This window comes from Asterias amurensis, chromosome 12, assembly GCF_032118995.1.
Source record: "Asterias amurensis chromosome 12, ASM3211899v1".
Lineage (NCBI taxonomy): Eukaryota > Metazoa > Echinodermata > Asteroidea > Forcipulatida > Asteriidae > Asterias > Asterias amurensis.
The window spans coordinates 6483632-6511493 of NC_092659.1; the positions used below are offsets into that span (position 1 = coordinate 6483632).

The window sequence follows — 27862 nt, forward strand, 5'->3', positions numbered from 1 at the left end:
TATCAAACAATTTAGACTGAACTTACATTATTTTGTACACACTAAATGTTAAACAAATTAGTAAAAAAAAATTATTTAGTAGCAATTTGATAAATCTTGTGCCCAATTTGCTCTGTAGCAATTCTTGCAAAGCAGAAACTTGTTTGTAAATTAAAGTTGTTTGTTTTTCCAGATAATGTAAAGGGAACCTAGTTTGATGTTTTTTTGAGGGGGGATTTTAAGTACTGTCACCATGGTCAAACGATTAGACAGGACTTGCAATCACAAACAAGGTTGTGTGGTTTGAATCATACCATGCTTTGCTACATGTTTCTATGTATACATTGTATAATATCTTCTGCTGATATCACGGACGACTAGAATAAGTATTCTCGTCTAGTGACTGAGTCAAAATTTCTTGATTTGTTTCAATTCATAATCGTAGACGTTAAAAAGAGAGAAAAAAATGTTGTATGAATGAGATTGACTGTTATCCTTTATTGGACATGTTGGAGTTTGCCGATTTCCATTGACGGGAAAATCATCAAAACATTACAAGCGGGCACCACTGAGGCAATTACCCAGGGATTGCTGGCAATTGCCTCTGTTATGTACACAAAAACTTTTAACAGGCATGAAACTCCACATATTACACTCTAGCAATGCTCATAAATAGCACATTAATTAATGCAGAGCTCTAAAAACATTAGAGGGAAATTCCCTTGAAGAACTACTAAAAGTAAACAATTGGTTGTTTTTTTACATAATACACAGGCCCTAACCATGGAGGCCTTTCCCAAGTTTTGTATAGTGATCTCCTGGATATGAGGGTCGTTTCTGGGGTGGGGAGGTTTTAGAATTCCATTTAAAATCTTATCAGAGAGAAAAAAGAGTTACTATTAAATCTCTCCAGCTGAAACATTGCATCGCATTGACACTGCACAATGGGTCTGTCCACACTAATGGGACCATTTGATGTGACTTTTTTTTATAAATGGGTGACAAAAATAAACAAGAAGAGTTTTGTCAAGCTTGTTTCCCATGCACATTCCAAATCACTTCAAGGTTTTTGTTTGCAAAAAGCAAGACACATTTATCTGTATTTTAGCAATAACTGGGGATCATCTTCAAGATGATTATGTTTGTAACAGGGGAATGTTGGACAGACATTTCGTACATAAATGGTGAGAAAGGCATAATAATATAAACAGATTGCCAAAAATGTTGTCCCCTACAATGCTGTCCCTGCAAAGAATGTTTCCAGGCAAAACCAAGACATCTGCGTGGGTACTCAAGAAACTACAGGGAATTATCTTGAAGATATTAGGTTTGTAACATGGACAGATATTTGTCACAATATGTCTGTCCATGTTAAAAACAAACATTCATACCAGCTGAAAAACCTCAAGGTACTCTTGGTTTATACAGATAACCATAAAAATAGGGGCAATGGGTCTAACTTAATTAACCTTTGAGTAAATCAATTAATTAATTATTTGTGTCATCCATTTCTAGTCAATTCCAATACAAAATGTCTGTCCTCGTTACAAACAATGTGTCTTAAAGAAAACTGCGTAACTTCTTACATAATAAGACATTTGTTATACTGTTTGGTAAGCACACTCACTATCAGCAGAGAATTGTACAAAACAAAATACAGGGGAAAATGTTGTATTTTGTGTACCCTCCCAGTCACAGTCCAAAAAGTTATCTTTTGGAACCAAAAAGACCTATTAGTGTGGACAGACCCCAATACATATTTTGACGATGGGTTTAGGGAGTCAATGTCCTTCACAAATTAAAGTCACCTGGAAGTGGCATTTTGTCAAAATAAAGCTTTTGTCACTAAAATATGTGTTTTGATGAATGGAAAATAAAAAAAACGATTAACTAAGGTTTAAAAAAAATTGGTTTCCATGTTATTTACAAATTTGAAAATAAGCCCAAACCGAGAGGGCGCTGTTCGTGATGTCAATCGAGGCGCGATGAATCGCATGCAGTGCCAACACAAAACATGCACTACAAGTTGATACAATACCTGATTTTTTCACGTTAGGCAAAATAAATGCTCCTTCAGGTTTGTTACATCTTTCATGTACCTTCTTTGACTTCCCCACTAGCTGGAAACGTTGGGATGGCGTCATGTTTTAGAAAAGAACTTTTCTCTTCATGTCAAAATGTGTAGTGTATTCCGGATTCTCGAAGTACGACGGCTCGAAGTGTTTGCTGCACAGCGCTGAAAAAGACGTCGGACCGGACCACTTTGCAAACTGACCCTATCTTTAGTTGTTTTGCTGCATCCAGCAGCAATACACCTGGTCGACGTTGCCGGAAAAATGCAAGAAAAAAACTTTTTCGAAAGTGTACAAACTCACGACTAGGACTTGAATGTCCTTGCACGTACGTGTGTTCGATGTTCGATAGAGGCAAAGTCTCCCTCGATTGACCTCACCAAAGGGGTAGGCGGAGTCAACCCCACATAACTTTTTTTTTTTTTTTTTAACATATGTATATAAATCGTTAAAACAATTACTCAAAAAATTATTTTATTGTTCAGAAACATATACTCTAATGTTCGAAGAAGAAAAAATTCTATTTCCAGGTGACTTTAACATTTAAAAGTTTTCAAATTTGTGTTTGTTTTTTTAAATTGCTGTCGTGAGCACCGTACACAAGGGATCTAACGTAATGACATGCACATCTTACAATACAGTATACAAGAGTTTTGATTATCTTTAAACTGTTGACAACTTACATGTATGGCCCCCTTGGCATAAACCTGTCAAACCCTGATCAAGTTATCCTTTTGGTTACCCAGTGGGTACCAGTGCTGTACTTAGACAGCTTCCCAAGGCCTACTGTACCCAGTGGGTACCAGTGCCACTTAGAAAGCTTCCTCGAGCTCTGGCCGTTTCTCCCCATGTGAATCAATTCCAAATCTCTGAGCTGTGAATGACCTACTTAGGGTTCCTTGGATGGAAACAACTGATGTACATGTATGTACACTTGCCTCCTGGATTTCTTTTTCAAATGCATCAACAACACAGTTTTAAAGGTGGAACCTACATGTATGTAATTGTTTAATTAAGATTTCTTTCATTAAAATTTACCTACATATTTCAACAAGGGTTTAAAAAAAACATGTTTCCCGAGAACTGGAGAACCTACATTGTAACTCCCTGACTTTAAAAGTTAATTCTCATCACAATAGTTGTTTCCAATCATGTTTATTAATGCTACAGTGTTTACAGTTACTTATTGTACAGCCGAACACAACACTACTCATTAATTACTAAAGAAAAGACAAACATGACAAAGAAGTTCTAAAGTTCTACTTCTAGACACGACCATGACACAAATTAGTTATAACATAGAAAATTTCTACTAATAATAGTAGTTGCCATAACGTAACCCTCCTGCCAACACGTTATCGCAGTTATAATAATACTAGCCTACAACAAGTACAACTAGTTTGTTTGTTTTGCAGTTTTGGGGTTGGCAGGTTTATTTTGAAAAAAAAACCGTCACGGTCAAGCCATATACCTTATATGCACATGACGTCATTTCAGTACGGCGCCCCTGCCTTGAGGTCAAAAAGAGGTTGTTCATTGGCCAACCTATGTGCGCTTCGATTGTTTCGTCACCGTTTGACCTCAAAGATGGCGGCTGGATGATGTCAATGCATAAATAAGGTCTATAAATTATTCAATAGGCTAATAAATTAATAATCATTTTAGAATGTTTATTAATAGGGGCCTATTATTTTTAAGTAATTACAATGTCATCACTGACAGACTGATGACTGAATGACTCGTCATGATCATGATGGGTCAAGCAGGATCAGGCAGGGAGGGGCAGAGGGGGGGGGGCAGGATTACAAAATAATTGATCAATTTCTTACCCGCTGACCAATCCCACCAACACCTGAAGAACTCCTCTTCATTCTTTCTCCATTCTGGTTTCCCCTCTGCATATTTTGTGCTACCTGACGTCTCTCTTCATTGTCTGCAGTTGACGAATCTTTAGATTAAACCCCAGCTCCGGTTTCCTCGAATCCTCTCGAATTAGATGAAACACAAGCCTGCACAGTCCAATGTCCACCTCCACACACAAAAATGGCTTTCTCACGCAGTTGAGTATAACAAAATGTTTCGTACACGACACTACCCGGCCGGCTGTCAGTGTCAACTTAATTTTGCAGAGAAAACATTCGCAATAACTGTACAATTCCCGTGTTCAAGTCAACCAAGTGTTGCCGTAAAGATTACTTAACATGTACGACTGGTGTTTACTGACGTTTTGAAGCTATAACTTGAAGTATTCCGCTGTAACTCATTGAGAATTGCAACAATTTTTTGCCACTCGGTGTTGCTCTTCCGCGTTCAGCAGTTGCCCGGTCGCCATGCTTGAAAACACGTAGTAATCTCGTACCCACAATGGTCGCATTGTCAGTAGTTGTATTACGAAAGAGAAACCGGTATCGTTCCCAGGGGCACTTTTAGTGTGTATTCGTATGGTACGCGGTGTGCAGTGGTCATTATATCGGGCATTATTTTTATAAGCATTGGAGCATTGGAGCATTTTGATTCTGGCTTTTTGTAGCTTTGATCAAAACATGGAGGTAGAACCACATCAAAAGTAAACGCCATCGTTCAACAACTTTCTAACTGTTGATAAACAGATAAATTGCCCCTGCGCATAAAATATAAGTGGGGCCGAGCGAAACTCATCGTTTTCCTCTACCTAGGCGCGGCCTAGTAAAACAAACGGGTAAAATTGCTTAAAGGAACACGTTGCCTTGGATCGGACGAGTTGGTCAAAACAAAAGCGTTTGTAACCGTTTTTTATAAAATGCATATGGTTGGAAAGATGTTTTAAAAGTAGAATACAATGATCCACACAAGTTTGCCTCGAAATTGCGTGGTTTTTCTTCTACTGTGCGAACTAACATGGTCGGCCATTTATGGGAGTCAAAATTTTGACCCCCATAAATGGCCGACGTGTTAGTCGACGAGGTAAAAGGAAAACCACGCAATTTCGAGGCATGTTTGTGTGGATCATTGTATTCTACTTTTACAACATCTTTCTACCCATATGCATTTTATAAAAAACGGTTACAAACGCTTTTCAAAGACCAACTCGACCGATCCAAGGCAACGTGTTCCTTTAAACTCGCTTCCATACATTTTTAATAAAAAAAAAAACTTTTTTTAATAAAAACAAAAACTTTTTTCAAAGCCCACAAATTTGTGCTTACAACGTCTGCAACAATTAGTACAATATTGTAATTCGTCATAGTTTACTTTAAATAACGTTTTGTGTGGTTCTCTGTGTGTCCGAAACTGTTCTTCTTCAACTAACCAGGGCCAATCTGCACCTTGTGAGTGTAGCTAGCTAAACCCCTCCTCAGTCGTTATCATGGAGGAATAGGGTGGCACACAAGAGCCCTAAAGTTTTGAACTTGCATGGGCGTCGACTCTGCGCGATCATCCGTGTGTGCACTTCTCCATCATCGGCGAGACAAACTTTTCACGCCAGGCATCCTCTCCGTACGACCATAGAGGAAGGACATACCATACGGTACGACGGGGGCACGCCGTCAAAACTATCAACTCCGTACGATGGGCACGCCGTCAACTATCGCAAAAGCCTTGCATTGTGTAAATGGGGGGGGGGGGCACTGTGAAAATTTTAGCCGAATTTAGAAAAAAATAATGCCAATTTTACCGACCAACTCGTATACGCATCTACGTTGTGTATAAGGTGTGCCGTTTTCTATGTGATTAAATAGTTGTTCTAAAAATTGTCTTCCCGAAAACTACAATTATTGTTTAGCTTCGAGTCCGTTTTTGAAGTAGCAAAGCTATGATGAACAGTAAATCGGACATTTTTGCTGTATATAAAATGAATTCAAGCTTCGTCAGTTTTTGAAATGTCTAAGCTAATTGTTTATCCTTTGAAGTTGTTTTCTTAAGTTTATTTGAAAATTAAATAAGTGGATCGGACATTTTTGACGTAAATTTCCAAATACAAAAACCTCGTCCATTTTTGAATCGTCGAAGCTAATTGCCTATTTTTTGAATTAAAAGTAAAACACCGGAACATAATTATGATAAAAGATGAATATTTGCCTAAAACTAAACTAAATTAACTGCTGGTTAAAAGACTAGCTTGACGAAAGGCTTAATCATCAATATTCATTATTTCGTCACACAAATACGGGGATGTCATTGGATAAAAAAATAAAATAAAAAAAACGTTGACGCCTGCTGGGATTTAAACGTGCAGTGCGCATGCGCGAGTTGAGCAGCGCCATTTGATGCGTGGGAAAGGACCTCCGCTTGTTACGCAGTTCTAAATTCATCAGAAAAGGTAGTATACATCTATTTTGTTTAATTATTTCCTCCTGGCGAAATGCGTTTCTGTAAATCCCGCTGTACTTCTTGAACGGATACTTTAGTTATTCGCACGTTAAAATACATGTATATTATCAACTCAATTTCTTCAAACTCCGTGCTTAAAAACTGTGCGTGCCACCAGTGACCATGGTGCCAGTGGTCCACTATCACTCAAAAAAATGAAACTCTGGTTCAGTAAATTAAACTCGAATTATTTAATTTGATAATACTTAATACCGTTTTTTGTTGTTTTTACTTGCTCATCCTAAGTGATTGAAACTTAAATCTTGAAAAGTCAGATTTACTTTAATTATGTAAGTTGTTTATCCATAAATAATAAGGTCAAATCAACAAGAGTTACGATCAAGTAGTTACTACTGACACTTATTGGTTAGTGATACTTAAAAATAAAACTTTGCCACTTTTACTGCGGTTATTGAGTAAGAAATACTCAATTACTTGTATTGATGCTGAAGAGCTTAACTTAACAGTATGCAAATTTTTCGTAGCACAAACATGACTTGAACGAACAAACACGGCTAATGACTATTTGAGGGGGGGGGGCGCCATGGCATAATCTAACTTTCCATGCTCTAAGCATTTCAAACCCAAACCAAACGAAATACAATAGTTTTCTCATCTGTCACTCACCAATTATATTTAATTGACAGACACAAAATGAATAAAGATAATTTATAGCATATAGCTTGGTCCCAATGCAAAGAAAACATTGTATGTAATGAGTTTGAGGCTCACAATACTTGGACCAGCCGATTAACTCAACTTCATAGAACAAGTCATATGAATGACCGTACCGGGCCATTTGGCCTGGTCCCCTGCCTATAGTGAATGGCTTCAAGTACTGCTTGTATGGGACCAACATTTCCCACACCAACGGCATGGCACGCTCTCTCCGAACAACAACAACAGAGGAGCTCAAAGAGAGCAAGCCAAGGGAAGATTAGCTGTCCCCTGCATTGAAGACGTGATCAGTTACTTCGTTGAATGCCATTCATCATAGGTAAGAACATAATCCAAAAAGTGTTATTTTAGTTATTACACTATAGTAGTTGTGATATGCTCATGACTATTTTTAAGTTAAACAGTTCGTTGGAGTTGTAATGTTGAACCACGTTGTCCGTCTCCGTACACAACAACATGCTCAATATACTGACTGTGACATGCTAAAACTGACAATATGACTGAGTGATATAGGCCTCTTTGTATGACAGTTGCATTGGAGCATTTATTTAAATTAACTTGCCGTTTTCTAGTTTTGCTCGAGGGTTCCTGTTTTGCCCCCGAATAAATAAAGACAACACAACACAAACACAAAGTGATAGTTACTCATTTTCAAGCTAGTTCTACTGAAGTGTGTGTGTGTTGCACCCCTAAAAATTAAGTCCAAACTACAAAAACACAAAGTAATAGTTACTCATTTATAAACAAAGTTGGTTTTACTGAAGGTTACATGTGTTGCACCCCTAAAAATTAAGTCCAAACTACAAAAACACAAAGTAATAGTTACTCATTTATAAACAAAGTTGGTTTTACTGAAGGTTACATGTGTTGCACCCCTAAAAATTAAGTCCAAACTACAAAAACACAAAGTAATAGTTACTCATTTATAAACAAAGTTGGTTTTACTAAAGGTTATGTGTGTTACACATAAATAAATTACGTCCAAACAACAAAAACACAAAGTATTAGTTACTCATTTATAAACAAAATTGGTTTTACCAAAGTTTATGTGTGTTACACATAAATAAATTAAGTCAAGCAACAAAAACACAAAGTAATAGTTACTCATTTATAAACAAAGTTAGTTTTACTGAAGGGTTTTTGTTTTACACCAAAATAAACAACAAAAACACAAAGTAATAGTTACTCATTTATAAACAAAGTTAGTTTGAGTGAAGTTTATGTGTTACACATAAATAAATAAAGTCAAGCAACAAAAACACAAAGTAATAGTTACTCATTTATAAACAAAGTTAGTTTGACTGAAGGGTTTTTGTTTTACACCAAAATAAACAACAAAAACACAAAGTAATAGTTACTCATTTATAAACAAAGTTAGTTTGACTGAAGGTTATGTGTGTTACACATAAATAAATTAAGTCCAAGCAACAAAAACACAAAGTAATAGTTACTCATTTATAAACAAAGTTAGTTTGACTGAAGGTTTATGTGTGTTACACATAAATAAATTAAGTCCAAGCAACAAAAACACAAAGTAATAGTTACTCATTTATAAACAAAGTTAGTTTTACTGAAGGGTTTGTGTTTTACACCTAAATAAATTGAGTCCAAGCAACAAAAACACAAAGTAATAGTTACTCATTTATAAACAAAGTTAGTTTTACTGAAGGTATGTGTTTGACACTAAAGTAAATGAAGTAAATTAAAGTAAATTAATCAAAACAAACACAAAGTAAAAGTATTCATTTATATATAAAGTTGGGATTACTGAAGGTTATGTAATTTGCACTCAAATTAGTTAGGTCCAAACAACAAAAACACACAGTAATAGTTACTTGTTTGTAATAAAGTAAGTTTTACTGAAGGGTATGTAGTTTGCACAGAAATAAATTAAGTCCAAACAACAAAACATTTAGTAATAGTTACTCATTTATAAACAAATTTAGTTAACTTTGGCTGTAGACTACTGTAATTTAACAAACAAAAGAAAAATTAATTTTAATGATTTAATTGTGTTGTTCTCGTTTCTTTTATGACAGATAGTCAAGATGGCAGATGCACTTGTTGTACCATCGTGCATAATGTTGAGAGTCATCATCACCGAAGGAAACATCCAGAAGCTGATTCTACCCCCTGGGCTGGAAAGTGTGCAGGATTTGAAGAACCAAGTCAAGGAGAGGTTTGAACTCAAACGGGAATTCAGTCTCCAATTCGTTGATCCGGACTTTGATAATTTCATGAGCTTATCATCACTCAAGGATATTAAAGACAGGGGAACTATCAAAGTCGTTCCACTTTCTATTCCTGATTCAGATTCAGACACAGACATTGACACTGTGTTTGATCCTTTGAGTAATTCATCTCTGCTGTCATCGTCCCCGTCGATGTCGGAAGCATCATCCATGTCTACTGCTGTAAGTACATGTAGTACAGATAGAGCACTTCAGTGGCCTACCGTCTTTCCAATCCCATCCTTCTCAATCGACACAGAGATGAAACTTTCAAACGGGGAAACAACAGTTTGAGAAGGATGGAACTTTGACAAACCCAACAGGAATGAAATCTGATATTTTGGAAAAACTTGCTGAAGCCATGTTTAGCTACAAGGCATATCCATCAGATGATCAGTTCTGCTCTGTAGCACAAGCATTTGTCAAGAAGCACCCATACCTGAAAGAACCAGGTGCTGCCACTGGCTAACTTGGTTGGAAAATAAGCCTTAAACTCAAGATGGGTAACTGTAGATCAAAATTGCGAAATCACGGATGCACAGAACTAACTGTAAAATCACTCTAAATCAGCCAAGAACATAAAAAAACAAGAAAGGCAGAAGGCAGAAGATAACTACCTCCCTGAATTTCCTGGTGATGAAACAGCTGCAAGCTCTGAAAAGGAACGGACTGCTCTTCTTGATTAATTGAAGAAAACACACAATGGAAAAGTGATTATGGAAAAAATGGCAAAGACATTTTTCCCACCGCAGACAAGAAGTAGTTCCTCAAAAACCATATGTTGTTCTAAAGAATAGTGATTGAAACCAGCTGACCACTTGCCAATGTAATGCTATAATTAATCATGTACATTTATACAAGTTTTACTGAACAATCCTTTTTTCTACTTATTACTTACAGGGACATGTTGCCTTGGATTGGTCGAGTTGGTCCATGAAAAGTGTTTGAAACCAAGGAAAAGTGTTTATCAAACGGTTTCAAACACTTTTCAATGACCAACTCAACCGATCCAATGCAACGTGTTTCTTTAAAGTGATGTAACATTAAGGTTGAGCAAGCTGAATATCTATACCCAATGCTAGACATTACAGTGACCTAAAGTTGATTTCTCTGCACTTTTTAAGGATTTTTTTAAAGGTCAACTAAATGGGTCCTTAGCTTAAAAATTATTGTTTGTAAATAATAACCTGCAGTAGGTCTCTTTGCTAGAGACACCTTATTGCAGTACATTATTTTTTATTATTCCACTAATTTTACTCGCTTAACAAAGACTAACAAAAATACATCTTTCGGGGGGGGGGGGGGTGTTAACTTGAAATTTATTTTTTAAAAGAATAGTCCAAAAAAGTCTTATCTTATAAATGCATCCTAAACCTGTTTGATATAGCTTGTCAGCCAGATGCTTTTTCTTCAAAGTTTTTTCTGAAAAATCTGTACTTTAGTTATGTTCCACACCGTCAAGAGAATATTGTTTTGAAGCGTATGACCACTTGACAAAAACAATACTGTATTTAATAACTTCCGTGTCAGATAATTGAGACGTTAACAAATGAAAGTTGTATCATAAACACAACTAAAAATTGATACAACAAAGCAAGGTGTTTTTTATGTGATTATGCTATGAAGTTAAAGGGTCTGGGTACTTTTTGTATGATACAAAACACAATATCCACAGATTTACATTAAACTCATACAGTTTGAAAATAATGATAGTAGAAAGCTTCCCTTACAATATTACTTGCTGAGGAATGAGTAAAACCTTTTTTTTGCTTTCTCAAAAACTACAGCACCTCAGCAAGTAGTATAAGATTTCTACTGTCAATATCTCCAAACGGTGTAAGTTTAATAGGAATTTATGGAAATTGTATTATGTGTTACAGAAAGTACCCAAATCCTTCAAGAGTATTCAAACGAGTTTGCTGATGTTATCGTTAAAAATTATTGTTGTTGTTGTTGTTCATATTATGTTTACATAAAATAAATGCGTTCATGGTAGATAATTGCACAAACCGCAAGTCAGACCTTACTGAATTTGGAGTGTCAATAATTTTAGTAACACACAGAAAATCACTTTCATGATTTTGTTTGAGTGTTATTTACAAATATCAGTATGTAATTTACCCCCTAATCGGTTAATTTCCTCAACTCAGTTAATTTCCGTCAACTCTATGACTTAAATTGTTTACACATTGATTTGTGTTAATTCTTGCATCATAATATTACACACCAGTATAAAATCACACTGCGAATTAAGTTTAAAACGTTTAAGTACTATTAGCGCTGTAATTCAGTTTAATTTCATGTGCAATCTGAATAAATACCTTGTGTAATCTACCTCAATCAATTAAACTTGCCCGGATCATTGTATTGTTGTGATTGTCTAAGTTAAATGTGAGTAGCACAAACTTAAATTATTTGCGCCTATTTACCTTGCAAATTCAAGTTACATACAATAATATAATTTTGTTAGGTTAATAACCAATTTCAAATAAATCAAACAAACCCATACTGAGTAAAATTGAATTGATTTAATCAATTGGTTTTTAGTTAATTTTACTTCAAATGAAAAGTAGCGCCCACTTCGAATTGTAAGTTCATTCAACTTGCCATAGGAAGTAATATTAGTTGCATCACAATGAGTAAATTGGGCTGTGATATTTTAAGTTTAACAAACTTGGGGAATACAAGTACAACAAACTTATTTTTGTTTACACCTGCAGAGGATGTATTTTTAGTCGATTCGGCTAGGTTCAAAAAGTGTACAAAAGGGGTTTAAACCGAAATCATCCTTCGTGATTAATAATTTCAAAATTGAAGACAGGAAAGGGATAACTTTCCATATGGCGCCACCACTTTTTCACTCATTTTTAGAAAAAGGGATATCTCATTGAGGTAAATTAGATACTATATTATTTTATATCGAATGAAAAAGTGGTGGCGCCATACAGAAACTTTTCCGTCTTATATAAATAAGGGGATACGAGGATATCGACGAGTTCATAAATGGCTGTTTAAAACCGGCAAGGTCGTCGCTGGTGTTGCGAGGGCCTTTATCGCACGGCAACGACCCTGCAAGGTTTTAAACGGCCGTTTAAGAACGAGTCACTCCTCATTAAAGGCCTGGTCACACAGGCCCCGATAAAGAAAACGAGAACGATAAAAATGCACGCCCTCGATTGGTTGAATGAGCTCAATGATTTTGGATACTATTTTATCTGTAGTCATTGCATCGTTCATTCTAAAAACATGAGTTATTTGTAACCAAAAATAGACCATTCATCTTGAGTTGACTTTTCACAGGACTCTGGAAAGTATACTGAGTATACAGTTTTAACACGTTGCCAAATTGGCCCGTACATTCGATCCATAATACACACCAAAGGCAAAGTACATTTTGTAGTTCAATGAATGTACACTTCAGAGTGTAATAATAATAATAATAATAATAATAATAATAATAGTAAAAATTTATATAGCGCCATATCCATCGAAAACAATGCTCCATGGCGCTAATACAGAGAAACATTAAAAATTTAGATAATCAGCAAAAAATACAAGATATAAAAATAAGTTCAAAATCAAGCGAACAATGACAAGCAATTAAAGAAATTAACAATATACAATGGAAAGGTATAAAATATACAATAGGAGTATGCACAATTTAAAACTGCAAAGAGATTGTACAAACAGACCAGCTGTGACCCAATAAAATTGTAAAAAGAGACATGCACTAAAACTCCAGGGAAACGATAATTAATTACAGAATGGAAAATAAGTGCTACAAGAGATCCTTAAATGATAATAAAAACCACAACAACTACTTGAACAATAAACAGTTATAAAAATGCCTTTCGAAAGAAATGGGTTTTTAGCCCGGATTTAAAAACATCAATACTTGCTGTTTCCCTGAGACATAAATTCAGCTGGTTCCACAAGTTAGGGGCAATGGCGGAAAAAGCTCTATCCCCAAAAGTACATAATCTGGTATTGCAGTGTTGTAGTCTGGTTTTATCACATGATATAGATTTAGTGTACACAAATCTTTTGCAAACGAATACACTAAAACTACACCAACTTGGCACCAAATTGGCCATATAGAGTTGGCCAAGGGCAATGAAGTTGATATGTGCATCTAAATTAGAGTTCTTTATTAGTGTAGATAGTTCAAGGAGAAGTCTCATACAAGACGCAAAATAAACTACTGACCCCTTGCTCTAATGTCACATGTGTGTCCATATCAGATGATGTATGCAAAGTCCGAACTTATTCAAACTGGCTTATTGTAGCCTCTTAGTCTTACAAACTCCTGGAACAACTTCAGAGTACAGTTTTTTTGGTGGTTAGTTGACCAACTGATGTGCTCTTTGAGGCAGGCAACTTTATACGAAGAGGGATGGAGTGTACTGGAATTCATGATCGAAATCTCTATTTTTCCGGGGTTAGTGTGTAATTCTGGATTCCAGACCTTTTGCCCTTTTGTTACCTATGGAGAGGCTGCCACCATTGTTTATCATTGTATTCTGCTCAATGAGAGGACAAGTCCAAGTGGTAGATTATCATTCTTGGCTTTCGGCCGCGGTTTGATACACTGTGAACACATAACCATATTTTCACAAAACAGAAGTAAGTTCAGCATGTTTCCGTAATAAAGTTGAAGGGTTGGAATGTCTTGATTAGCTATACTGAGGTGAGGTAACCCATAATTCTCTCCACTATTAATTTGTTTTCTTTCAATTGTTTACTCTTGCAGTACTTTGATAACATCTTCAAGGTTATGGCTACTGAATTCACGACAAAGCTGGCAATGGATTGCCTCCACATTGAAAGACACTGATGAAAGAGAACAGGCGAGGGTGTGTGACTCCAGGTATATGCACCCCCACTACACTACAACTTGAGGATGAGGCGGCCACGGAGGCAAGTCTATGTCAGAGTCTCGACACTGCACTCAAGAAACTCAATGCGTGCATCAAGGACATTCACCCACCGGGCGTACGAAACAAGATGTCATGATGCTAATCGCCGCAAAAACAAAGGTTCATCTTTTTACATCAAGATTTTCGCAACATCCACTCCCAGTCATTTCCATCACGATTGGTGATTTGCAGTGAAGCCCCTCATACCCAAGAAATCTCGGTGGCGGCAGTCATGGATGAACATCTAACACTGAAGGCCCATGTCAACACCCTATGCTGCTCTACAAAGACTGCCATTGGATGTTTTAAAAAACTTAGAGAATTATGATCCACACAAATATACCTGGAAATTGTTTGGTTTACCTTTTACCCTCTTGAACTGACACAAACTGCCATTTTGTTGGAGCAAAATTTTGACTCCACAGTAGACCATTTTTAGTTCACTAAGTAAAAGGAAAACCACACAGTTTTGAGGCACATTAGTGTAAATAATTATACACTACTTTTTCAAAGGTATTTGTTGAACCAAGTTCATGTCATGACAAGCGCTTCCACAGCCCAAATTGCCAAATCTAAAAGGTGTCTCTTAAAGAAGGTTAATGAAATCATTGATTGTGATTAAAGTTGTTGAAATTTGAGATGCTATGAATTTTCAACAGCAAGGTTTATAACGAGTATTGAGCTGACTTCTTATTAAAGGAACAGGTTGTATTGGATCGGACAAGTTGGTCTTTGATAAGCGTTTGAAACCGTTTGTTATAAAATGCAAATGGTTAGATACATAGTTTAAAAGTAGAATATAATGATCCACACAAACAATTGTGGAGTCAAAATTTTGACTCCATAAAATGGCTGACAGTGTTAGTTCGCGACGGAAAACTGTGAAATTTCTAGTGAGACTTGTTTGGATCATTATTCTACTTTTAAAATATCTTTCTAACCATATATGCATTTCATAACAAACGGTTTCAAACGCTTATCAAAGGCCAACTCGTCCGATCCAAAGCAACTAATCTTATAAGATAAGATAAGAATTTTATTATCCCACACTGGGGAAATGTTGAATTACAAAGGGTCATGTTGCCATTCGATTGGGCACTTATATGGCTTCAAAAGGTGCTTGCTATTATTATGAAATATAGTTGGAAAGATGTTTCAAAGTAAAATTAACCTTCTATATACCTGAAAATTGTATGGTCCTTTTACCCTCAAAACAACCTGCCATTTTGTTGAAGCAAATGTTTGACCCCACAAAATGGCATACCACTTTAGTTCACATGCAGTTTTGAGGCACATAGTTAATATCATTATACACTACTTTTAAAACATGGTCTAACCAGTTCTATGTCATTAACAAACACTTTCAAAGACTTTCAAATGTGTTTTATAAAGAAGGTTTTAATTAATATTTTATTATTGTTTTTATTCAATTCAATTGTGATTTAAATTGTTGAAATTTAAGACAATGAATTTAACAACAAATTTTGGGAGTCTGGACCTGACTTTCTAATTGATATAGATGAATGATGACTTCCTTTTGTCAAAAGCAATTTGATTTTGCATGCAGGCTTTTTTTGCTCTCTGAAGCAGGATGGGCTAAAAATTTGTTTGAACCAAATGACCAAAACAATTTCTTAGACAATTCCTTTAGATTCCAATGTCTTTTATGATTCTTGTATTTAATTTACTTGTTTTGTCCACTTGTTGTATTTTAAGTAATTCTGTGTAATAAAACAAACAAACAATTTCAATCAATGAATTATGGTGCGTTAACATTATGTATTTTAATGTTACTTTTCTAACTTTATTTAGCAGCCTTCTGGCAATTTGGCAAGCCTCTGGTGTGTGTTAAGGGGGGGGGGGGCGGGTGTTCGAATGCGCCTTATTTATAATGAAGCCGATTATTAACAAACATGGGGGCCAATGGCCAATTTTGTACTTACTGTTAAAGTTTCCCTATCATACTGCTGCTACACGCAAACGCATGCTAATACCTTCCAATGCTTACTGTATGAAAATAGTCTTTACCGAATTAATATTTTTAAACTTTTTGTTTGACATCTCAGCACAACCCAGTAAACAATTGAAAATCGTAATAAAGGGAAGTCACTTGCACAAAGCCATGAGAAAGTATAACGGATTTCTTTTATCTTAAAAATTATTCACTTTCGGAACAGAAAAAAATAAAAGTTCACAGATTTACAAATAACTAGGGTGTACAGAAGGTAATGGTGTGTGACGAAAATGTCCCCAGAAATTTGTCATTTTCGTCAGGCTTACCTTTGAGCTACTCTATTTTAGATGTACTATATTTTCAGCATTTATTTCCATAATTTTAACTGGATTTCGAGGTATTTCCGAGGTATAAATTCACTGGTGTGTAGAGAAGACATTGTACACACGTGTGTTCTATATAAAGTACACATGTCAGATACTGTTTATATTAAATCCAAGATGGCGACTGCCGTTGGTTGTTCTTAACTTCGCTGTGATTGGTTGGAAGCTGGTAGATAATTTTCTAGTTTGTGAATAGCCACAAAAACACCTTACTTTATGAGTGTAGATTTACAGTTTTTCATACTGAACAAGCTTTTATGGTTTTGGTGCACATTGGAATGAAACTTTTCCGGTGGTTAAATTAAGTAGAAAAACGAGGCAGATTATCGTCTGCACAGTGTTCAGTAAGGCTCATTAATATTCATGAGATGATGTCATACTATTTTTATCAATGAAAGTAAGGTTTGTTTTTATGCATTCTCGAACTTTATGAATGGATTTCTTAGGAACTAAGTTTGCTTAATTAATTAATTCTTTTATTTAGTGGAAATGATAATTACCAGAGAATATTTTGGCACTTTCATTTAGAATCAAACTGTATAAATATGTGATTCTGAGCCGTTTTGCAACAGTTATGTGTAAACCAATTTTGCTCTCGCCGATTTTTAGGGGCGTGGCGTAATTACTATGCGTGAGAACTTTTCTGTGCGTATGGCGCGTAGTTCAAAGAGTATAAATAGAGCAGATTTTAGTGAATTTTGGCCGACTCCCTTGTATCGATCCTGGCCTTGACCTTGACAGTTGTGTATAATCGTATTGCTGATCTCTTAAAGTATTGTTTGTTGGATTGCTCCGCTGAGTCTGAGAAGTGCATAAACACAGGTATGTGGAGTTCTGTTTATAAACTTTAAGACAGGAAACAATGTGGATTTTTGTGAATAATTAAACTAAATATTCACCGATTTATTTGCCATTTTATGAGATGCTAATTTGGGGAGCTGTGGAGCCAAATAGTCACTGAGGAGCTTTGGCGTTAGATGTCATATTGCATTATTGGGGAGCTTTAGAGGAGTTCTGGAATTTATAGATTAAATATTGGGGAGCTTCATGGTAACTTATTAGAGGAGCTGTGCAGTCAGATATTTATTTTAGCAACTGTGGAGCTATTTAAGGAATTACGTTAGAATTTCTCGAGGAGCATTCTCGAGGAGCCACGAGAGTTCGAGGAGCTGAACTCGAGGAGCCATTAGGATTGTGTTAGATGTGTAGATAATTAATTGTAATTAGTAAAGGATAATTATTTACGGACTGTGGAGCTATTTAAGGAATTACGTTAGATTTTCTCGAGGAGCATTCTCGAGGAGCCACGAGAGTTCGAGGAGCTGAACTCGAGGAGCCATTAGGATTGTGTTAGATTTGTAGATAATTAATTGTAAGTAGTAGAGGAGGATATTGGAGCCAATCACTTGGTGTGTTGTATATTACAAAGCTCAAGTTTATCTGATCAGACAAGGAGTAGACAGTTCCCTTATAATTTTCATCGCTCGTGGATTCGTTTGGATTGGATCTTGTTGAAGCTGCAAAGCGCAGGACCCTTTCAGTGTTTATAGTTAGAGTGCATTTTGTTGAAGCTGCAAAGCGCAAGATCACTCGGAGCAGTGGATATTGTATGGTTGGAGCCTGGTATCACTGTAGTTTATTATAGGTTTAAATAAGTGCATTTTGTTGAAGCTGCAAAGCGCAGGATCACTTGGAGCAGTGGATATTGTATGGTTGGAGCCTGGTATCACTGTAGTTTATTATAGGTTTAAATAAGTGCATTTTGTTGAAGCTGCAAAGCGCAGAATCACTTGGAGCAGTTGGATATTGTATGGTTGGAGCCTGGTATCACTGTCGTTTATTATAGGTTTAAATAAGTGGATTTTGTTGTAGCTGTAGAGCGCAGGATCACTTCGATTATAGTAGTGGATATTGTAGGTTGGAGCCTAGTATCGTTTAAGTTTTAACGTGTTTAAGTAGTAGATTTGCAGGTGGAAGACCAGTAAATTTAGAGGATTCATTTGGGAAATATAAGAGAACTGATAAACCCTGGCTTGTAAATATTGAGTGATGTAAATAATAATTTGGTGAAGTGGAGAGTCAAATAAAACAGTTATTGCTATTTTGCAGAATTTAAATCATCTTGTGTGCCGATTTAATGATTTGGTTTTATCCTCTTACTTGGTCATATATTTTGACGGCGAACCCTAGTCTACCAACTCGATAATCTAAACCGGTGAGGCGGAACTCCGGTGGTTTAGGCCTTTAAATTTTCCGCCTGGTGGCAGCGCTATTGAAGACGACCCGTGAGAGGACTTTAGGTCAGACGAGGTCTACATTTCCGCCACAATGGTGGCAGCGGTGGGATCCAATAGTTTGAGGATAAAACTTTAGATACAATAGTTTGAGGATAAAACTTAAGATACAATAGTTTGAGGATAAAACTTTAGATTTAAGATAGTGTTTAAGATAAAGTTCTAGGATAAATCTTGAGAGGAAAACACTCGGGATCTAAGCGATACAGCTTGTAAGGATTACAAAGGAAGTAACACAGTTTAGAAAAACTTGAGTGGATAAGGAGATATGGATGTACTAGAGGTACAGGAGATTATGGAGGTCAGCAATACGAATACGATTACAACTAGTTTGGGTCAAGGTCAGCAGGACAATACGATGGCAACCGGAATAAACCAAGGAGCTAAGAAGACAATGATAACTCCAGACGTAATGGAACAAAGAGGAGAAATGGAGCCTCATAGTCGAGAGGATAAACGTACAGAGTATCGGAACGCTAAGACGTCAGAACTTAGGTTTAATTATCCAGATTTGGAACCATTGGGACAAGAGGAGTACCAGAGTAATAGGATGCAAACTGGAAATCGAGACACATACCAAGCTCGAGGAGAACCAGTATTTACCAGAGATTACGATAATTATGGATCGGATGACCGACGAGGTGAGACACACAGGAGGAACTGGCATAATGTTGAAGATGACCAGGAGACTTATGGAACTGTGAACACTCACGGATATTTTGGAAATCGAGAAAAACGTGGAGATCGATCTTTCGTTAGTAAGAAGGAGGTGACTCCAGACAAGTTTGATGGTCGCATTGGATGGGGAGACTATCAGAGACATTTTGAGGCATGTAAGGTGGTGAACAAATGGTCAGACAGAGATGCTGCTTATCAACTGGCCACACGCTTACAAGGTCCAGCTTTAAAAGTATTGGGGAGCATGCCCATGAATGGCTGTATGTCCTACGGTGAATTGGTTACCAAGTTGACTCAACGATTTGGACCAGGAAAACACCCAGAAAACTATCTTCTTGAACTGAGGATGCGGAAGAGGAAACAAAATGAAACTCTTCAAGAAGTAGGACAAGCAATTCGAGACTTGACTAGCATGGCTTACCCAGAACTACCACGAGAAGTTAGGGAGAGGTTGGCCAAGGGTCACTTCCTAGATGCGATGGATGACCCAGAAATTAGAGCTGGGATTTTTCGGTCAAGACCGGAAACACTTGATGATGCAATTCGTTCCGCATTGGAGACTGAATGTTTTCTACAAGCAGAACATAGCAGAGACCGAATGAAGCCGAGTAGGTATTCTAGAAATATTACTGGAACTGAAGGAGTATCAAATCAAATGGCAAGTTTTGAAAAAGGATTGACAGAAGTGCGAGCTACAATGGCAGAGCTAATGAAAACCATGCAAGACATGAAGAAGAATTCGAGGCCTAACTATGCACAGGAGTCGGAGATGAGAAGACCGAAGTTTCAAAACAGTCACAATGGAGAAAACACAGTTTGTTATGAATGTGGAAACGTTGGACACTTCGCTCGTAGCTGCCCAACACGGGAGTCGCGAAATAGACAGTACCAGATGGCACCGCCGTTAAACGGTCATCGGTCAACTCAAAGGGTCGAGAGGTGGCCGCAGAATACTGCAAGAGACCCAGTGAATCAGATGAACAAAGGACAAAGGAAATAGGACTTGAAAATAAAGCAGTGGACAAATCTACAAGAGATGTGATGCAAGCAGGACTTTTCGTTAAAGGGACAATCTGTGACAAATGCATTAAATTTCTAGTAGATACTGGATCAACCCACACTGTTATTTCAAAGTCGACTTACTTGAACTTAGACGCCGAGTTAAGACCAACATTGAAACCTCTGAACACTGGAATGAAGCAAGCCGATGGAAATCCGCTTGAAGTATTAGGCAGTGGATGGATTGACTTGCAGATAGGGAAAACAAATATTAGATTAGAGATGATAGTTGCAGACATTTTCAATGATGGAATACTTGGAATAGATTTCTTATTAGAAGCTGAAGGAATCTTGGACTTGGATAAATTGTTCTTAAGAATAAGAGGAGAACAAATACCTTGCTTAGCTGTAGATGACACTAATTGTTCATTGAGAGTTGTGGTACTTGAAACCATATCAATTCCCGCTGGACAGGAATTAGTTGTGTACTCAGCACTGGCAAAATCTATGACTTATAATGGGTGTGGCTTAATTGAAGGACTACCCAAAAGCAACTTGACGGACAAAGGAGTTTTGGTGGCAAGAACCTTGGTGAACACTGCCAATGAAGCATTACCAGTACGAGTGATGAACGTTGGAGCCCAAGACACCACAATAAAAGAAGGGACTGTAATTGGATTGATGTCACCCATTGAGGAAACATCGATAAATCCACGAGCAGTGATGACAGGAGAGAGTACAAGCACAGCTTTCATTCGGACAATGATAGATGTAGAGACAGAGATGCCGGACCACTTACAAGACTTATGGAGAGACAGCTCCGAGAAACTGGACCAATCAGAGCAGATCGCAGTTGCAGAGTTACTTATTAAATATCAGGATGTTTTCTCAAAGGGAGACTATGATATAGGAAAGACGAGTTTAGTCAAGCATGGAATTGACACAGGAACCTCTGCACCAATCAAACAAAGACCGAGACGAGCACCAGGAGCAAGTAGAGACGAAATTAATAAACAAGTAGGAGAACTACTGGAGAAGAAACTCATTGAACCATCATCAAGTCCGTGGGCCTCACCAGTAGTGTTAGTGTCAAAGAAGGATGGCACTAAGAGATTCTGCATTGATTATAGAAAACTTAATGATGTGACTAGAAAGGATTCATATCCTGTACCTAATATTGAGGATTCACTTAACGCGTTAGCAGGAGCAAAATGGTTCTCGAGTTTGGATCTTGCCTCAGGATACTGGCAGGTTGAACTTGATGATGCCGCAAAGGATAAGTCAGCTTTCGTTGTACAGGGTGGATTATACTCGTGGAGTGTAATGCCATTTGGTTTGTGCAATGCACCTGCAACATTTGAGCGATTAATGGAACGAGTCATGGCAGGACTTCAATGGGAGATCTTGTTGCTATATATTGATGATATACTCTGTTTTGGTAGGACAATAGACGAAGCATTGGCACGACTTGAAGTTGTATTCCAAAGATTACGAGAGGCGAAGTTGAAGTTGAAACCGAAGAAATGCCATCTTCTTAAACAAAGTGTTCAGTACTTGGGACACGTTGTTTCTGCAGAAGGAGTTATGACAGATCCAGAGAAAACCAAAGCAGTACAAAATTGGGAGAGACCCAAAACGGTGACAGAAGTACGAAGCTTCTTGGGATTAGCATCGTACTATCGACGCTTTATCCAGAGTTTTTCTAATATAGCCCGACCACTTCATCAACTGACGGAGAAGAACAGACAATTTATGTGGACTGAGGAATGTGAGCAGTCATTTGCACAATTGAAGCAGAAGTTGATATCTTCACCAATCTTGTCGTATCCTTTACCCGAAGGAGATTACATATTGGACACTGATGCCAGCGGATATGCACTTGGAGCAGTACTTTCACAAACCCAAGATGGAATGGAGAAAGTAATTGGATATGCTAGTAAAAGCTTAAATAAGGCAGAGAAGAATTACTGTGTAACCCGTAGAGAATTACTGGCAGTTGTGTTTGCTTTAAAGCATTTCAAACCTTATGTGTTTGGCCGAACTGTAACAGTACGAACGGATCATGGAGCACTCAGATGGTTGACAAACTTCAAGGATCCAGAAGGACAACTAGCAAGATGGTTAGAGACAATCAGTCAGTATCACGTGACATTAATACACCGGCCTGGAAGACAGCATGGCAATGCAGATGGACTTTCCCGTAAGTGTCAACAATGTGGCCGTGATGAATGCAAAGACGTTAACCAGACGACGGACCGAGCAGAAACCCAATGCATCACTGGACACGAATCTGAAAATAAAGGATCAGAACCACCAATATCAGAAAGGAACGAACTAACAGTGAATGACAAAGACAATACAAATGATGGAAGGAAACTATTTAGTCAAATTCGAGTAATAGCCATTGAAGCTGAGATAAATTTGGAGGAACTAAGGAAAGCCCAACTTGAAGACGCAGTAATGGGACAAATACTAACCACTTTGGAACAAGATGGTGATAAGCCGGATTGGAGAGAAATTTCAGATCGATCTTCTGAATTTAAAACTTATGTGTCACAGTGGAAACAATTAGTAATCAAACAAGGAGTACTATGTAGGAAATGGGAGTCGGAAAATGGTAAACAAGTGGACTATAAAGTAGTATTGCCTAAGAGACTTCGTAAAGTAGTACTAACTGAACTTCACGAATCAAAGACAGCAGGACACTTGGGAGTACGGAAAACAAAACATAGAGTACAGAGTCGATATTACTGGGTAGGATTAAGTCAAGATGTACGGACTTTTGTAAGAGTATGTAGTCTATGTACTAGGCGTAAATCATTACGGAATAAGAAATGCCCACTTCAACAATACATGGTTGGAGCACCATTGGAAAGGATTGCCATGGATATTTTAGGACCATTACCGGTCACTGACAGAGGTAATAAGTACATTTTGGTAATTGGAGACTATTTTACCAAGTGGGTAGAAGCTTATCCGATACCGGATCAGACAGCTGAAACAATAGCTAGGAAAGTAGTAGAGGAATTCATATGTCGTTTTGGTGTACCCAGAGAATTACACAGTGACCAGGGTAGGAATTTTGAGTCAAACATTATGGCTGAAGTATGTAAGCTGCTAGGAATTAGGAAAACTAGAACTACTCCATACAACCCAAAGTCGGATGGTTTTGTAGAAAGATTTAACAGGACTTTGATGAATATTGTGGCGACATTAGTGGAACCCAGGAGGAACCAAAAGGATTGGGATGAGCAAATACCGTATGCAATGTTCGCGTACAGAAGTGCTGTTCAGGAATCCACACAGGAAACCCCTAATATGATGATGTTAGGACGTAATGTAGAACTACCTGTAGATTTAACTATAGAGATGCCCCAAGGAGAACTAGATAACGATAGTAGTGACTATGTAGAGGATTTAAGAAGTAAATTCTTTAGTGCACATGATAGAGCAAGGAAATGCCTTCATGATGCAGCAGTAAGACAGAAGAGACAATACAATCGTACAGCAGCTGACTGTAGAATTGTTGAGGGAATTTATGTGTGGTTACATAATCCCATTAGGAGTAAAGGGAGGAGTAGAAAACTTGACTTACCTTGGGAAGGACCATATCAAGTAGTGACGCAGCTCACTGATGTAGTCTTCCGAATTAAGAAGGGACCAAGTAAATTCATTGTGGTACATGCAGATAGGCTGAAGGTCTATGAAGGACTGCCTATAAAAGAGTGTACTAAGAGAAATACACAGGAGTTAAAGGGAACAAACACAGCTAATCACAGGAGAAATCCGGAGAGGGAAAGGAAACCTCCGAGGAGATATATGGAATAATTATGGTTAGGTTGGAATATAAGAACTAAGTTAAGATTATAAGAAATACTAATGACTTGTTATATTTTATTATATTTTTTTTTGTGGAATACAGAGCCATGAAGGACTTCCCCCTGAATGTGGAGCTCCAGGATCTGAAAGAGATTTTAAATGATCGACGCATTTTTACCTGCGAGGAATGCGGGAAGAGGTTTGGAAAACGATATAATTATGATCGTCACCGCATGACACATATGGACTATCGCAACAAGTTTCATTGCCGGAGATGTCCGCAAACTTACTTACAACGATTCGCCCTGAAGCGGCACTACCGGGCAGAACACCCAACAAGGATAGAGGAGGCTGTCAGATCCCAGCCCGAGATAGAACAGGTTACGCCAGCAAAGAAGAGAGCTGAAGAGGAGGAAAGGACCAACAAAGAAACCCCACTCCTGTCAAGGGAAACGGCCCCGGATACGCCCCCCCAATCACTCCCTCCCGCTCCTGCAATCACCCTAAGGCAATCCCTGGAAGAAGTAGAGGAGGAGGAACAAGCAGCAGAGGCTGCCATGTCCCTCATGGCCTCGGACCTGGAGATCGACGATGAGGAAGACCGACACCAGGACCCAGAGCCTACAGTTACAAGGACCCCCCGAGGAAAAGGTAAACTTATCCGGCCGAAAGAAATCAATGACCCAGAGGAGGCAAGTGCCTCAAGTTCTAATGAATCAGAAGGAGAGGAGATTCCAACAGAGAGAGAGTACAAATGGAAGCCAGTGCGATTAGAGGAGCTCCTGAAGGATAAACTAATCAAGGTAACGGAAGAGTATACTGTGAAGTCATACGACAGGAAAGGGCGACTGGTACGACATGACACAACAAAACGTGTGTATGAGATTGAACGGCACGAGGAGTAAGGCCCCCTTTAGGTAAAATTTAACTAGATAAATAATAGGCTCAACATTATAAATTAATTGCAATTATTGACCAATAAGAAATCAGTTTGAAACGTGTTTTGTTAAGGAAATTTCTCATTGAGATGCATTACTTGTTTTGTACATATAAGAGAAATTTAAGAAGTGTCGCCAAATTGTTTTAATTAAAAATAAAGAGAAATTTCACAGTTAATTGAGAGGAGCGAGCCTTATCAGACTTCTTTATGTTGTTGATCTTTATACATGTAAAATCTTTTAGGTAATTCTATGGAAGAAGAGAGAAGATGCCTAAAAATAAATAGTAAAGTGTGAATATTTTAATGACTGTAATTTAATATGCCAATGCTTTGTAAATGTAAAAATTGAAAGTACTGAATGTTGAGGATTGTACTATATTACAGAGTATACAGGTTGAGGAAATTAATGTACAGCACGTTTTTGTGTATTTTAAATTTGCTGAGGACAGCAAAGTCTTAGGGGAAGGCTGTGTGACGAAAATGTCCCCAGAAATTTGTCATTTTCGTCAGGCTTACCTTTGAGCTACTCTATTTTAGATGTACTATATTTTCAGCATTTATTTCCATAATTTTAACTGGATTTCGAGGTATTTCCGAGGTATAAATTCACTGGTGTGTAGAGAAGACATTGTACACACGTGTGTTCTATATAAAGTACACATGTCAGATACTGTTTATATTAAATCCAAGATGGCGACTGCCGTTGGTTGTTCTTAACTTCGCTGTGATTGGTTGGAAGCTGGTAGATAATTTTCTAGTTTGTGAATAGCCACAAAAACACCTTACTTTATGAGTGTAGATTTACAGTTTTTCATACTGAACAAGCTTTTATGGTTTTGGTGCACATTGGAATGAAACTTTTCCGGTGGTTAAATTAAGTAGAAAAACGAGGCAGATTATCGTCTGCACAGTGTTCAGTAAGGCTCATTAATATTCATGAGATGATGTCATACTATTTTTATCAATGAAAGTAAGGTTTGTTTTTATGCATTCTCGAACTTTATGAATGGATTTCTTAGGAACTAAGTTTGCTTAATTAATTAATTCTTTTATTTAGTGGAAATGATAATTACCAGAGAATATTTTGGCACTTTCATTTAGAATCAAACTGTATAAATATGTGATTCTGAGCCGTTTTGCAACAGTTATGTGTAAACCAATTTTGCTCTCGCCGATTTTTAGGGGCGTGGCGTAATTACTATGCGTGAGAACTTTTCTGTGCGTATGGCGCGTAGTTCAAAGAGTATAAATAGAGCAGATTTTAGTGAATTTTGGCCGACTCCCTTGTATCGATCCTGGCCTTGACCTTGACAGTTGTGTATAATCGTATTGCTGATCTCTTAAAGTATTGTTTGTTGGATTGCTCCGCTGAGTCTGAGAAGTGCATAAACACAGGTATGTGGAGTTCTGTTTATAAACTTTAAGACAGGAAACAATGTGGATTTTTGTGAATAATTAAACTAAATATTCACCGATTTATTTGCCATTTTATGAGATGCTAATTTGGGGAGCTGTGGAGCCAAATAGTCACTGAGGAGCTTTGGCGTTAGATGTCATATTGCATTATTGGGGAGCTTTAGAGGAGTTCTGGAATTTATAGATTAAATATTGGGGAGCTTCATGGTAACTTATTAGAGGAGCTGTGCAGTCAGATATTTATTTTAGCAACTGTGGAGCTATTTAAGGAATTACGTTAGAATTTCTCGAGGAGCATTCTCGAGGAGCCACGAGAGTTCGAGGAGCTGAACTCGAGGAGCCATTAGGATTGTGTTAGATGTGTAGATAATTAATTGTAATTAGTAAAGGATAATTATTTACGGACTGTGGAGCTATTTAAGGAATTACGTTAGATTTTCTCGAGGAGCATTCTCGAGGAGCCACGAGAGTTCGAGGAGCTGAACTCGAGGAGCCATTAGGATTGTGTTAGATTTGTAGATAATTAATTGTAAGTAGTAGAGGAGGATATTGGAGCCAATCACTTGGTGTGTTGTATATTACAAAGCTCAAGTTTATCTGATCAGACAAGGAGTAGACAGTTCCCTTATAATTTTCATCGCTCGTGGATTCGTTTGGATTGGATCTTGTTGAAGCTGCAAAGCGCAGGACCCTTTCAGTGTTTATAGTTAGAGTGCATTTTGTTGAAGCTGCAAAGCGCAAGATCACTCGGAGCAGTGGATATTGTATGGTTGGAGCCTGGTATCACTGTAGTTTATTATAGGTTTAAATAAGTGCATTTTGTTGAAGCTGCAAAGCGCAGGATCACTTGGAGCAGTGGATATTGTATGGTTGGAGCCTGGTATCACTGTAGTTTATTATAGGTTTAAATAAGTGCATTTTGTTGAAGCTGCAAAGCGCAGAATCACTTGGAGCAGTTGGATATTGTATGGTTGGAGCCTGGTATCACTGTCGTTTATTATAGGTTTAAATAAGTGGATTTTGTTGTAGCTGTAGAGCGCAGGATCACTTCGATTATAGTAGTGGATATTGTAGGTTGGAGCCTAGTATCGTTTAAGTTTTAACGTGTTTAAGTAGTAGATTTGCAGGTGGAAGACCAGTAAATTTAGAGGAT

The 27862-nt window shown here is 37.5% G+C and overlaps 2 protein-coding genes across 3 annotated transcripts in view; one reads left to right on the forward strand and one right to left on the reverse strand.

Annotated features, from left to right (window-relative positions):
* LOC139945609 (serine/threonine-protein kinase 24-like) overlaps positions 1-4373 on the reverse strand; it is a 54300-nt gene extending 49927 nt beyond the window's left edge. The window contains exon 1 of the mRNA XM_071943020.1: positions 3881-4373. Within this exon, the coding sequence (XP_071799121.1) occupies positions 3881-3952 (72 nt within the window). The 5' untranslated portion in view covers positions 3953-4373. The remainder of the gene's footprint in view (positions 1-3880) is intronic.
* Positions 4374-7192: 2819 nt separating this feature from the next.
* Positions 7193-11012, forward strand: LOC139945230 (uncharacterized). Of its 2 annotated transcripts, none has more exons than XM_071942541.1 (2): positions 7193-7398; positions 9119-11012. In XM_071942541.1, exon 2 carries the CDS (start codon positions 9128-9130, stop codon positions 9602-9604), a length of 477 nt encoding a protein of 158 aa, XP_071798642.1. In that variant the 5' UTR covers positions 7193-7398; positions 9119-9127; the 3' UTR covers positions 9605-11012. The 2 variants fall into 2 exon arrangements, with proteins under 2 accessions (XP_071798642.1, XP_071798641.1); XM_071942540.1 differs by having other exon boundaries at positions 9123-11012.
* The last annotated feature ends 16850 nt before the right edge of the window (positions 11013-27862 follow it).